General features: G+C 42.6%; 1 protein-coding gene across 6 annotated transcripts in view; it reads right to left on the bottom strand.

Annotated features, from left to right (window-relative positions):
* The window catches only part of LOC122946008 (H(+)/Cl(-) exchange transporter 5), a 174,931-nt gene that overhangs the window by 42,658 nt on the left and 119,187 nt on the right, over positions 1 to 13,086 (bottom strand). For all 6 annotated transcript variants that reach the window (XM_044305282.1, XM_044305281.1, XM_044305284.1 and 3 more), the window contains 2 exons: positions 11,357 to 11,563; positions 9,871 to 9,951 (listed from right to left, as the gene is read on the bottom strand). In XM_044305282.1, the coding sequence (XP_044161217.1) occupies positions 9,871 to 9,951; positions 11,357 to 11,563 (288 nt within the window). The remainder of the gene's footprint in view (positions 1 to 9,870; positions 9,952 to 11,356; positions 11,564 to 13,086) is intronic.

Genomic DNA, 13,086 nt, shown 5'->3' with positions numbered 1-13,086 from the left:
TTTTTGATTGTCAGCGGCTAAATGGAATTAAAATTGGGAAAGGGGATTATAAATTTAGTACTCCATGGTGTGGTACTCCCTGAAACAACCGTCCAAGCAGAGGCCCGGTTGATCGAGGCACGAGTGGTGGTGTCCTTCCGTATCCGCCTCCTGTGACACACCTCTGCACTTTTTTGGGGACCGTCCCTTCTTTCCAGTATGGGGGACCACACCTGCAAAGTGTTGGCCAGTGACGATCTGGGCACCTCCAGTTCCCAAGCTACTCCGGCCTGCTCTTTCCCGGTCAGAAAAGATCAGGTTCTTGAGGACTGCCTCATAGAACTGGAGGAATTTTCCTGTGTTGCCAGCGCTCTGGGACAGCACAAAAGAATTGTACAAGGCAACCTGCACCAAGTAGACCGCAACTTTTTCGTACCATGCCCGGGTATTGTGCATGGCGTTATAGGACTTGAGAACTTGATCAGAGAGATAAACTCCTCCCATATACCGATTGAAGTCGACGATACAATCGGGCTTGAGGACTGTTGCCGTGGTACCTCGCACAGGGGTAATGCAGTTACCGCGAATTGTGGACAGTACAAGGACATCCCTCTTGTCCTTATATCTGACCAGCAACAGGTTTTCACTGGTAAGGGCACGGATCTCATCCCTGGGGATAGGTACCTGGAGGGGGTGGGTAGGGAGGCGGCGTTGATTTTTCCGCACAGTCCCACAAGCGGACATGGATCTGGCGGCGAGGGACTGGAACAAGGGGATACTAGTATAAAAGTTATCCACGTACAGTTGGTAACCTTTATCTAGCAGTGGGTGCATAAGGTCCCACACAAGTTTCCCGCTAACACCCAGAGTGGGGGGGACATTCTGGGGGTTCAATACGGGAATCTCGCCCCTCTTACACACAAAACTTATAAGTGTACCCTGAGGTACTCTCACAAAGTTTGTACAGCTTCATGTGATATCTCGCCCGCTTAGATGAAACATACTGGCGGAAAATGAGTCTCCCCTTGAAAGCAATGAGAGAATCATCAACCCTGACATCCCTTCCAGGTACATAGGCCTCCAAAAATTTGGCCCCGAAGTGATCGATAACCAGCCTTATTTTGTACAGGCATGCTGCATTATCTGCATAATGCAGGCATTTCCGAATGGCCTCAAACCGGGTACGTTTCATGGCCGTACTGTAAAGTGGGGTATGGTAGAGGACGTCCCCACTCCAGTAATGCCTGACACTGGGTTTTTTGACTAGGCCCATGTGCAGCATGAGGCCCCAAAACGTCCTCATCCTGGCTGCACTTACCAGTCCACCTGAGTCCAGCCACCGGACGTAGCCAAAAAGGAGCCCGGGTGTTGAGCAATTAACTGTTGGGCGTACAAGTTCGTTTGCGCCACCATCAGATTCAAAGTGGTCACTGAAAAAAAGATTAAAATAGTCATATTCAGTGAAGCCCACTGTGGGAATCTGGATTCCTGCTTGGCCAACAAAATCAGGAATCACAGGCTCAAAATCCTCTGGGGTATACCATGCAAGTTCACCGGTAGGGGGCTCAGGTGGACTTATCTGGTGGGCCGGAAAACTAGTACGAGCCCCAGAGCTGCTCGTACTAGTATGGGCCACAGGGTCCCTGGCATGGCGGTCTCCTTGCTCGCTGCCTTGGGGTCAAGAGGAAAGTGGGGTCATCCTCGTCCTCACTAGGGCTCTCGGATTAGGAGGCAAGCAGGAAGTGTGTGTGCGTGCGCGTGGAAAACTTTATTCAGTGTGCGTGGGTGTTGGGGACGGGAGTTCGCGCACTTTGCCCTACGCCTAACTAGAAAAAATAATAATAATTTAATTCCCCAAAAGTGTTATAAAAAAACAATAATAATTTTTTTTAAAAGCTGATCAGCGGTGGGGTGGGTGAAGCGCTAACAGTGGCCGGACACTGCAAAAAAGCTGCAGCACCCCTGTGGGATCTAGGGTCACACAGCTCAGTGCTGTGGACCCCAGACACCCGATCCGGATGCTACAACACCGTAAAAAAAACAAAACAGGCCAATAAAGGCTAACAGGTACGCCCTGTGTCCGTAAGAGGTTAAATTTGAATTTCTCTGTTTCTTACACAGAAGATAACCAACATTCACCATATGTCTACTTTAGGCTACTTTCACATCTGCGTTTTTCCTTTCTTTTCTGGTATTGAGATTAGTCATAATCATGGTCAATGAACTGAATGGAACAGAGTGCACCAGAATGCATTCCATAACATTGCTTTTCCATGATGCACTCAAAGGTGCTGCAAGCGTTTTTGAGTATGTCATGGGATGTGGAGCAAGATGGATCCGTTTTCTCGGACACTAAAGAAAACGGCTCCGGTGCCCTTTGACTTACAATAATTATTTTTTTTATTTACAAATTTTATTGAAGGCACCAATGTACATCAAGACAGTACAAAACTGAAGATCAGTTTAATCAAGTGCAGACTTAGATAATACAACCGGATCCATTCATAACGGATGCAGCCAGTTGTACGGAAGCATTTTTGCTGATCCATGTGGATCCAGCAAAAACACAGATGTGAAAGTAGACTAAGTTGGCATCATTTTGTAAATGTCAATTTATTTTTTTAGGACTTTAGAAGGATTAGAAAACTGGTTTTGCATGAACATACAGAAATAATAAAAAGAAAAAATATCCAGTACGCTATAGTCTCAGGGACAACATAACTACATCAAAGGGTTAATGCACTGTGTGTGCAGCTACTACTTGCAGGACAAATAGCACTGTTGTAGGTTTCTAATTCACCAAACTGGTTTGGCAGTAACAGAGAGAAATTTAAAATCGCACAAATTAGCACCTGCACTATATACAGGTCCTTCTAAAAAAAAATTGCATATTGTGATAAAGTTCATTATTTTCTGTAATGTACTGATAAACATTAGACTTTCATATATTTTAGATTCATTACACACAACTGAAGTAGTTCAAGCCTTTTATTGTTTTAATATTGATGATTTTGGCATACAGCTCATGAAAACCCAAAATTCCTATCTAAAAAAATTAGCATATTTCATCCGACCAATCTTCAAAAATTTATGTTCAGTTCTGCACTCAATACTTGGTCGGGAATCCTTTTGCAGAAATGACTGCTTCAATGCGGCGTGGCATGGAGGCAATCAGCCTGTGGCACTGCTGAGGTGTTATGGAGGCCCAGGATGCTTCGATAGCGGCCTTAAGCTCATCCAGAGTGTTGGGTCTTGCGTCTCTCAACTTTCTCTTCCTAATATCCCACAGATTCTCTATGGGGTTCAGGTCAGGTGAGTTGGCAGGCCAATTGAGCACAGTAATACCATGGTCAGTAAACCATTTACCAGTGGTTTTGGCACTGTGAGCAGGTGCCAGGTCGTGCTGAAAAATGAAATCTTCATCTCCATAAAGCTTTTCAGCAGATGGAAGCATGAAGTGCTCCAAAATCTCCTGATTGCTAGCTGCATTGACCCTGCCCTTGATAAAACACAGTGGACCAACACCAGCAGCTGACATGGCACCCCAGACCATCACTGACTGTGGGTACTTGACACTGGACCAGGCATTTTGGCATTTCCCTCTCCCCAGTCTTCCTCCAGACTCTGGCACCTTGATTTCCGAATGACATGCAAAATTTGCTTTCATCCGAAAAAAAAAAAAGTACTTTGGACCACTGAGCAACAGTCTAGTGCTGCTTCTCTGTAGCCCAGGTCAGGCGCTTCTGCCGCTGTTTCTGGTTCAAAAGTGGCTTGACCTGGGGAATGCGGCACCTGTAGCCCATTTCCTGCACACGCCTGTACACGGTGGCTCTGGATGTTTCTACTCCAGACTCGGTCCACTGCTTCCGCAGGTCCCCCAAGGTCTGGAATCAGTCCTTCTCCACAATCTTCCTCAGGGTCCGGTCACCTCTTCTCGTTGTGCAGCGTTTTCTGCCACACTTTTTCCTTCCCACAGACTTCCCACTGAGGTGCCTTGATACAGCACTCTGGGAACAGCCTATTCCTTCAGAAATTTCTTTCCTCTTGCTTGAGGGTGTCAATGATGGCCTTCTGGACAGCAGTCAGGTCGGCAGTCTTATCCACGATTGCGATTTTGAGTAATGAACCAGGCTGGGAGTTTTTAAAAGCCTCAAGAATCTTTTGCAGGTGTTTAGAGTTAATTAGTTGATTCAGATGATTAGGTTAATAGCTCGTTTAGAGAACCTTTTCATGATATGCTAATTTTTTTAGATAGGAATTTGGGGTTTTCATGAGCTGTTTGCCAAAATCATCAATATTAAAACAATAAAAGGCTTGAACTACTTCAGTTGGTGTGTAATGAATCTAAAATATATGAAAGTCTAATGTTTATCAGTACATTACAGAAAATAATGAACTTTATCACAATATGCTAATTTTTTTAGAAGGACCTGTATATTTAGTTCTTTATTTGGCATTAATGGCAGCCAAGCTCTTCCCAGAGGGGTTCACCCAGCTTCCACTCTCCCTGCCTTCGCAACTGTCTCTTCGTATGGCCCTTTCTCATCAGACTGTTATGCTCTTGGCGGTTAGGGGAGAGAAGCAGTGCTTCTACATTTACAAACACAGAGAGAAGTGATGTGATGGCTTCTGGAGCACTGCTCAAAGCTGGAAGATGGCCGGATAATTTAACTTATTTTAATAGTGATGTTTTGAGACCTACAGTATTTAATGTACACAGCATGGTGTAAGGGGGAAGGAGTCCTACTAGTAATTTTAGTTTAGTTTAGTTTCATTTGTACATTTTAGTTGCTGGTGAGCTCATAGGATATTCAATCATAAAATAAGCTCAAATATACAGTACTCACAAAAAGTTAGGGATATCTGGCTTTCGGGTGAAATTTTTAAAAAAAGTTAAACGTCCACACTACACTGATAATATACCATGAAGTAGAAGCATGCAGTCGCGATTTGCTAATCTCAAACTATTTATTCAAACAAAAGCCAACAACCGTGGTGGGTATACTCCCACAAAAATGTCAATGTCTCTGCTGAGGCATGGCATCCCACTCTTCTTGAAGGGCAGCCCTCAGATCATTGAATTTCTAGTGAACAGAGTTATGCATCTCTACATGGCAACTGCGCTGATCCCATAGGTTTTCAATGGGATTCAGGTCTGGAGAAAATGCAGGCCACTCCATTTGAGGTACCCCGGTCTCCAGCAGCCATTCCCTAATGATGAGACCTCGATGAGCTGGTGCATTGTCATCCATGAAGATGAAATTAGGCCTTTGTTGTTCATGCAGAGGCACAATGACTGGATTAATGAAGTTATTCAAGAACAGTAGTATGGTCTTGTCACTGTACCATTCACAAAGTGTAGGGCAGTTCTGTATTGACTAGACCAGTGGTCAGCAAAGTGCGGCTCGCGAGCCACAAGCGGCTCTTTAGAATCTTCAATGCAGCTCTTTGGTGCGGGCAATTGCACGCTCCCTCAAACGTTGCGACATCTGTGGCATTGTGCTGTGTGATCAAACTGCACATTTCAGAGTGGACTTTTATTGTGGGCAGTATAAGGCACACCTGTGCAATATTCATGCTGTCTAATCAGCACCTTGATATGCCAACACCTGTGATGGATTATCTCGGCAAAGGAGAAGAGCTCACTAACACAGATTTAGACAGATTTGTGAACAATATTTGAGAGTAATGGGTCTTGTGTATGTAGAAAATTTCAAATCTTTGCGTTCAGCTCATGCAAAATGGTAGAGCAAAACCGAAAGTGTTGCGTTTATATTTTTTGTTCATATATATATATATATATATATATATATATGTATATACAAACAAAAAATATAAACGCAACACTTTCGGTTTTGCTCTACCATTTTGCATGAGCTGAACGCAAAGATTTATATATATAAAAACGCAAAGATATATATATATATATATATATATATATATATATATATATATATATATATATGAAAAATAGGGCAGAGGGCAGAAGAGAATGAGCTTTGTAAAAAAAAAAACAAAAAAAAAAAACCTGTGCACAACAGAGTGTATTTGACGTCCGTTGTGGATGTCTGGTTCCCTCATTAAACATGGTGGACGCAGTGTCAGAGTTACAATGCGCAGTGATTTATTGGATTATGACCGGAAGTGATTCAGGGAAGTCATTGTGACATGCGCAGAGACGCTCCAGACACGCCGAGCAACATGCGGTATCTGGGATGGCAGCCATTCACCCTCCTATCCCTCATCCATCCTCCGCCTGCAAAGCCTCTTAGTAAGCACCTGACACCTATTGATTATTATTTCTACATGAAATTGATTGCGATTTTTATTGCAATTAATATTGTATGGCTGTTTTTCTTTTATTATATGTGTTTACGAGCACACCATTAGTGTATTCTATATAATATGGGTTATAATTAATATGAATTATATTGTCACTTGTTTTTATTTTGTGATATTTAGTATACATTATCATCAATTAATTGCACGTGTTTTGCTAATCAACAACCATTATGAATTAATTGCACATGTTTGGCCAATTTTAATGAATGAATATGTTGCTATATATTCTTGGCATTTTGTCTCTGTACACTGCTTGAGGGAGGCTCCTGTCTAGAGCCGAAACGTTGCATGTCCCACTGGGGTAAATAAAGATTTTAGTATTTTTTACTATTTGGAGTGCTGCCCATCCTTTTTAGATACATATATATTATATATTATATATAGTGGCTGATGACTGATAGCAGCGGCGAGTAGCCTGACTGAGTAATATTTGATAAGTATATGAATAAACAGATGTCTATCACAGTCTTTATTACCATGGTGTGTGATTGTAGCACTGTTCTGTGAATCACTGGGATATAGTCCAGGAGGCAAATGGGAAGGTGAATTACACTCTACTAGAGAGTGAATATAAGAAAATAGCCATGTTAGACCATGAGAAAGGGACTGAACATGCTGCCAGGAGTACTGGGCTGTGGATGATGATGATGTAATGGGTGTGGGCAGGGGAAGAATGAGAGAAAGAGGAGCAGTGGGCAGCGCTGCTAGGAGCAGTGGAAGGATACAGAGAAGAGCTACTTTATCTCTACTGACACTCCCTTAGTGTCATTCTATTATATAATAAGCAACTGCAGTCATTGTTTTTTTAAAGTTTCTGAAAACTCCTTTAACAAATTTGTAGTCTATTTAATCCCTTTTACGCTTTGCAATGACATATGTTGGTTGCACAAAACGCAAATTAAAAATACACATACTAACAACCCTCAGCTGGGCGAGTTATCTCGCCTGAGGGGCTTTGCCCAATGGAGACGATGTGGGATTTGGAATATTGGCCAACTATTAGATGGAGGGGTTCAGAAACAATTCCAGCAGTTGAGTACCCTCAACACATTTTTACAAATACTTACAACTGAGACATGCCATGTAGGTGCAATCCAGGCTCTCCCGCGTAAAGTCTTTGTCCAATCATATGTTTAATGATGTAGTAGCTTCTGGATCGGTCAGAGGAGCTATTTCTAGGTACTATATAGTGTGCTGCATGGGGAAGGTTAAAACTAAATGGGAACGGCATGTGGGAGAGATCTCTGATGACCAATGGGAGGAAACAGTTGCCCTTACACCCTTAGTTTCACCAAGTGAAGCTGCTAGACTGTCGCAGCTTTATATGCTGCACAGAGTTTATAAGACACCGCTATTTCTATTTCAAGTGGGATATAGAGAAGTCCGAAGTGTGGAGAGTCTGATGCAATCTTGTTTCATATGCATCCTAGAATGTGTCTGCTGGGCATTTTTGATGCAGATGGCTTGCAGCAGCCAATTGTCACTGGCATCCAGAGGATGTTATACCAAGCCCGTAAAACCCTAGTGGCAAAATGGATTCAACCAGTATCTCCTGTACTCACAGAGTTTATAAATAGAATGAATGTTGTGATTCGGCTGGAGAGGGGCATTTACCTAAAACGCAACTGTCCCTCTAAATTTGAAAGTATATGGGGCCTTTGGATTGACAAGTCTGGTGTATGTAGCCCTTGGTTGGCCCTCCAGAGAAGTGGTCTGGTCACTGCGGGTTAGATGTGACGTAACTGGATCTACGTATAAATAAAGGAAGGAACAGGAAGGAAAAAGGGGGTGCCCTATAGCCGTTGTGATCAGAACTTGCTCTTGCGTGTTTGGGTGTTTGCTAGGTGCCCGTCACCGTCCGCTCATTTGTCCGTCTGTTTATTCGTATATCTGGGTTTAGCTCCCCAGGCTATGTGTTGTTCATTGCCGTCTATATCTAGCTATGGATACAGTTTCTGGGTTCTACATGTGGAATATGTCTCGGTTGGCTGTACCGGGTGGGCTGGGGGGGGAGTTGGGTTGTGGAGTTGCTATTGAATTCATATTTCATTACATGTTCTGTAATTTATGTATCCCTTTCTGTTTATTGCGATGGGGATTGCTGGATAAATCCACTACCTGTACTTAATGTCTTTAAAATAAAATGTTTATTATTATTGTTTTTCAACAAAAAAATAAAAAATCTAATAAAAAAATAAAATAAAAATTTTAACATACTAGAGTATCTCAATTACATAAAAACCCCAGTGACCACAATATAGCAAATGTTACAAAACATTTTATCACTTGCCACGGAGGATAAACTGTATGGCATCGAAAAGGTTAAAAAATCATAGAAGTGATATCTCCATTATTATCTTCTTGACAGAGAGGCCTTTTGGATTCTGACTCTCCACACACAAGTTCCATCAGGTTTATAGCTTAACACGTTCAGGACCTTGGAAGAGAATGCTCGTCCTAACTTGCAGGTACTTAACAAGCTAAGACGAGCATTCTCGTATTAGGGTTAAAGCGCTGCCCCACAACTGCTGCCGCGATCAGCAGCAGGGGCCCGGCTGATACTGACAGCCAGGCACCTGCTGTATCTACCAGGATCGGTGAAAACACTGAAGCCCGCGGATTAACCCCCTGACCGCAGCATACAGGGGTTTGCAGCAGCTTGTACATCCCCATCTGGTCCCCGTGCTGTGACGGGGAACCCAGGGTTGCTATGGCAGCCCCAATGCCTTGAACAGGCATCGGGACTGCCAGCTACGGAAGCCCAGGAGATCCAGCCCGAGGGCTGAAAGCTCAAGGGGAGTGTCTTTTCTGCAGCAGTTAAGGAGGCATGTCTCAGTTCTTCCTATCACAGCTGAGGAGGCAGTTAAAGGATGAAACTGAGCGTGTGCGGCCTTCTTAGTAAGCAGGTCAAATAAATAAGTAAAAGGACAAACTGCAGGTGGGGCTATACAGATCCATTTTATTGAATAACTTAGTGGCTAAGCTAAATTTTTAATTACATGCCGTTACAAAAGTATTCAGATCTAGGTGGTGGTTTGAAAACTGTAGAATATTTTTCGTGGGACAATACACACACAGTTTTTTTAGTCTAATTCTCCCCTGTTCAATTCTCAGCAGAACTGACTAACATTTACTCACTCAGAGAGAGACGCAAAGATAAAGGTTTGTCACATGTCAAAGGAGGTAATATTTTCTCTTCAATAAAAAGTGGATTTTATGCATATTTTTTCGACTATCGAGAATATGTTTATGTCTAACAAATGCAAGTCCTTGCTGTGCATCTTAGTTATTGCATTGGGTGAGCTGGCCTTTTCTTTTTTCTTAGTTTATCAAGTCAATTGTCTGAAGTAATATCATCGTAGAAAGAGACTCACCTCAGCGAGATTACAGACAGACCTGGCGCTGGATGCACCGAAGTTATGGAGAGCCTCTTCATAACTTCAGTGGATCCTCCGCCAGATATGGGGCTTTATTAAGACTGGCGTCTAAAATGCCGGACTTAATAAATGTCCCCCTTAATGTATTGAAAATGTATGAATGTAAAGTTACCTCCTCCAGACTGAAAAGGACTCCTCCAATGGGGGCACCAAAAGCCACAGAGACGCCGGCGGCGGCGGCTGCAGATAGCACCTAATTTACAAGAACACAGAGTCAATTGGCATGCACTGAATTGTCATTACTAAAGATGAATACACATTGCTTTCCATTCTTAAGATCGGTCAAATCCGGAAAAAAAAAAAAAGTTCCATTATTTTGATCAAATCAGTTATGATCAGCGAGTGTTTCTTCAGGAAAACAACAACAAAAATACCAATCTTGAAAAAAAGCTAAATTTGACCAGCTAAGAGAGGTGAATGGCCTCACTAACTGGGACGATGTCACAAAATGGGAGAATGCAGCCACAAAATAGGAGATTTTTAAAAGCATCCTAAACTCTAATTGAGAGAAGTACATATCTTATGGGAATAAAAGGGAAAGGAACAAGAGAAAAAACAATGTAAAAAAGGAAGAAATAAGTTACAAGAAGAAAGCATTTACATCACTAAAACAGGAGAAAAGCAAAGCAGCACTGAAAAACAAGAAAGAAAGAAAACGGTTATAGTTCCTAGAGAGGGGTCGTTGATTCAGGGAGATATTCTGATTGCCTGACTGGAGTCGGGAAGGAATGTTTTTCCCCCAATCAGATTCCACCTTTCATTTTTCACAGCTCCTTAGCGAATTGAAACGTGGAATCTGATTGGTTTACACCAGTTATGATAAATATCCCTTTATACTCGCCTTCAAGGAATAATCCAGGATTTTACTATTGATGGACTATCCTCAGGAGTGACATTCGATATCTGATCAGCAAAGGTCCAACACATCACTGATCAGCAGTATGTCTGGCGATGAAAATACACAACTCAGTCCACTGGGTAAAGGACTGAGGATAAGCTATCAGCAGTAAAATCCTGGAATACTCATTTAAGAGTCAATTCAAACATTTCAATCAAACCCCTCAACAGGACTGTAACATGCAACTAAACTCGAAAAGGTATATTACATGGGTAGATTTTCGGACCGATGAGTGCTCGGTAGCAATCATCTTGCACCGCAATACTGCCGCCGATTGCCCGATAAACAAGCAAACGCACTTTCATCGGGCAATCTAGATCTTTCATTGTGATGAAAGATCAGGATTTGCTGACGGCAGATTGCAATTAGATAGCACAAACAACTAGGCAATATGGGGACAAGCAATGGCATGGTGATTGCTCCTCCTCATGCTGCAGAGAAGATCGTTGCATGTAATAGCAGCGGTCTACTCTGCTAATGAGCAGGCGTTTGCCGGGAAGGAACGATTCCCTCCTGGCAATCGTCTGCCTGATTGGGGTGTCTAAGGAATGGAGAGTTTTAATGTACAGATAATGTATTCTTTTGATATAATACTCATCAGCTTCTACTATCTGTCTCCAATCCACAGTGTTTTATCTCACTGACTAGCAAATGATTTATAGGCAAAGCAGGGGACACCAAAATTAACATATATCCTTACCTCTCTTCTCTTGGCTTCATTTTTACGATACTTGGTGAAGAGATGGCACAAAATATTACCACAACAGCATGCCACGTGAATCAAGGGTCCCTCCTTTCCTAAGCTGAGACCAGAAGAGACAGCCAGTACCAGTGTCATGGTCTTGATAATCAGCGTCCACTTTCCCAGGTAACCACGAATAATAAATCCACTCAGTATGGTTTTAATCTTAAAAAAGATCATTAGATGGGTCACAATGGAATAATCACATTCAATGACATTCTCTATAACAGTTATTAAACAAGGCAAATGCGTTAAGATACATGTAGTGACTCTTAGAACAAGACATATTCGGCTTACACTCCTAAAATGCAGCAGTCTGCAAATGTAAGCCATCAAGCGGCCTTCTTCCTTCAAGTTGTGCAGTTTCTCTGGGTAACAAGCAATATGACCCCAAAAAAGCTTCTAACAGTTCTGAAAACTGGTTATATGGCAAGGTGACAGCAGGGCATGTAAAACTTCAGAGGTACATTTACCAATCAAACAGTGGAAAACCATTTGGAAGCTGTAAAAGGGCATACTGGCTTTAATGTCCCCCCTAAAAAAAGACTGAACAAAAACTTGAAAGAAAAAGACCCTTAGGGATATTAACTGGATTTTCTAGGTCAATTATCCTTTTGATACTAATCTGCAGAAAAACAGCAGCACTGATATATGAAGATGTCTCTGCATGTTAAAAGGGCTTTCTGAGACTATCCTTTGGATAGGTCAACAGTATCTGATCTGTGGGGGTCTGACACCTGGGACCCCCGCTGATTAGCTGTTTAAGAGGCCAATTCACACACACTAGCACCGTGGCCTTCTCGCAGATTTCCTTAGGCCATGTAACATCACATTCATTGGTTACATGGCCTTGACGCAGCAAAGTGAATGTGGCTGATCTGCGGACCAGGCATAGCCGCTATCAAATGGACAGCGCTGAGCTTGGGGAGGACGTAGAAGGCCACGGCGAGTGCCGATGCCTACCAAGACAGCTGATTCGCAGGGGTCCCGGGTGTTGGTCCCCCACTAATCAGATTTCTCCCACACCTATCCTCCAGTATAAGGTTGGTTTGAAGTCTTTTGTGGTGTTTTCACTGACATTTTTTAACAGCACTTATTTTGTCTAATGCGCGTTAGCCAGGCGTTACTTTAACGTTCAAGGCAACTTAATGAACAATCTACATGCAAAGCATTTTTGTGGTTTGTGGCTTTTTCATAACACTCTAGGTATGGAAATGGTCTGGCATTTTTCTCAGACTTCTATATAGGACTTAAAAAGCACAAGAAGCATGAAACATTTATATGAAACAAACAAAAAAAAATTCGATTTTTGTACTTACCATAAAATCCGTTTCTCGTTCAATGCATTGGGGGACACAGCACCCTGGGTATATGCCCAGCTACCACTAGGAGGCACTAGATATATATAAAAAAAAAAACAGCACTAGGCTATTCAGTTTGTACCAAAAGCAGTAGGAGAGAGAAACAAAAGCGAAGGACCAACATATCCTGGAACGGGAAACAGCAGCCCGGTGACAGGGAGAGTAAGTAAAAACAAAGGGTGGGATCTGTGTCCCCCAATGCATTGAACGAGAAACTGATTTTACGGTAAGTACAAAAATCCAATTTTCTCGTTAATGGCATTGGGGGACACAGCACCATGGGACGTCCTAAAGCAGTCCTTGAGGGTGGGATTGAAACCTCATGCA

The sequence above is a fragment of the Bufo gargarizans genome, chromosome 9, assembly GCF_014858855.1.
Source record: "Bufo gargarizans isolate SCDJY-AF-19 chromosome 9, ASM1485885v1, whole genome shotgun sequence".
In the NCBI taxonomy this organism is placed as follows: domain Eukaryota; kingdom Metazoa; phylum Chordata; class Amphibia; order Anura; family Bufonidae; genus Bufo; species Bufo gargarizans.
Note: the sequence above shows the minus strand (reverse complement) of the source record. Positions and strands in the feature narration are given on the sequence as shown.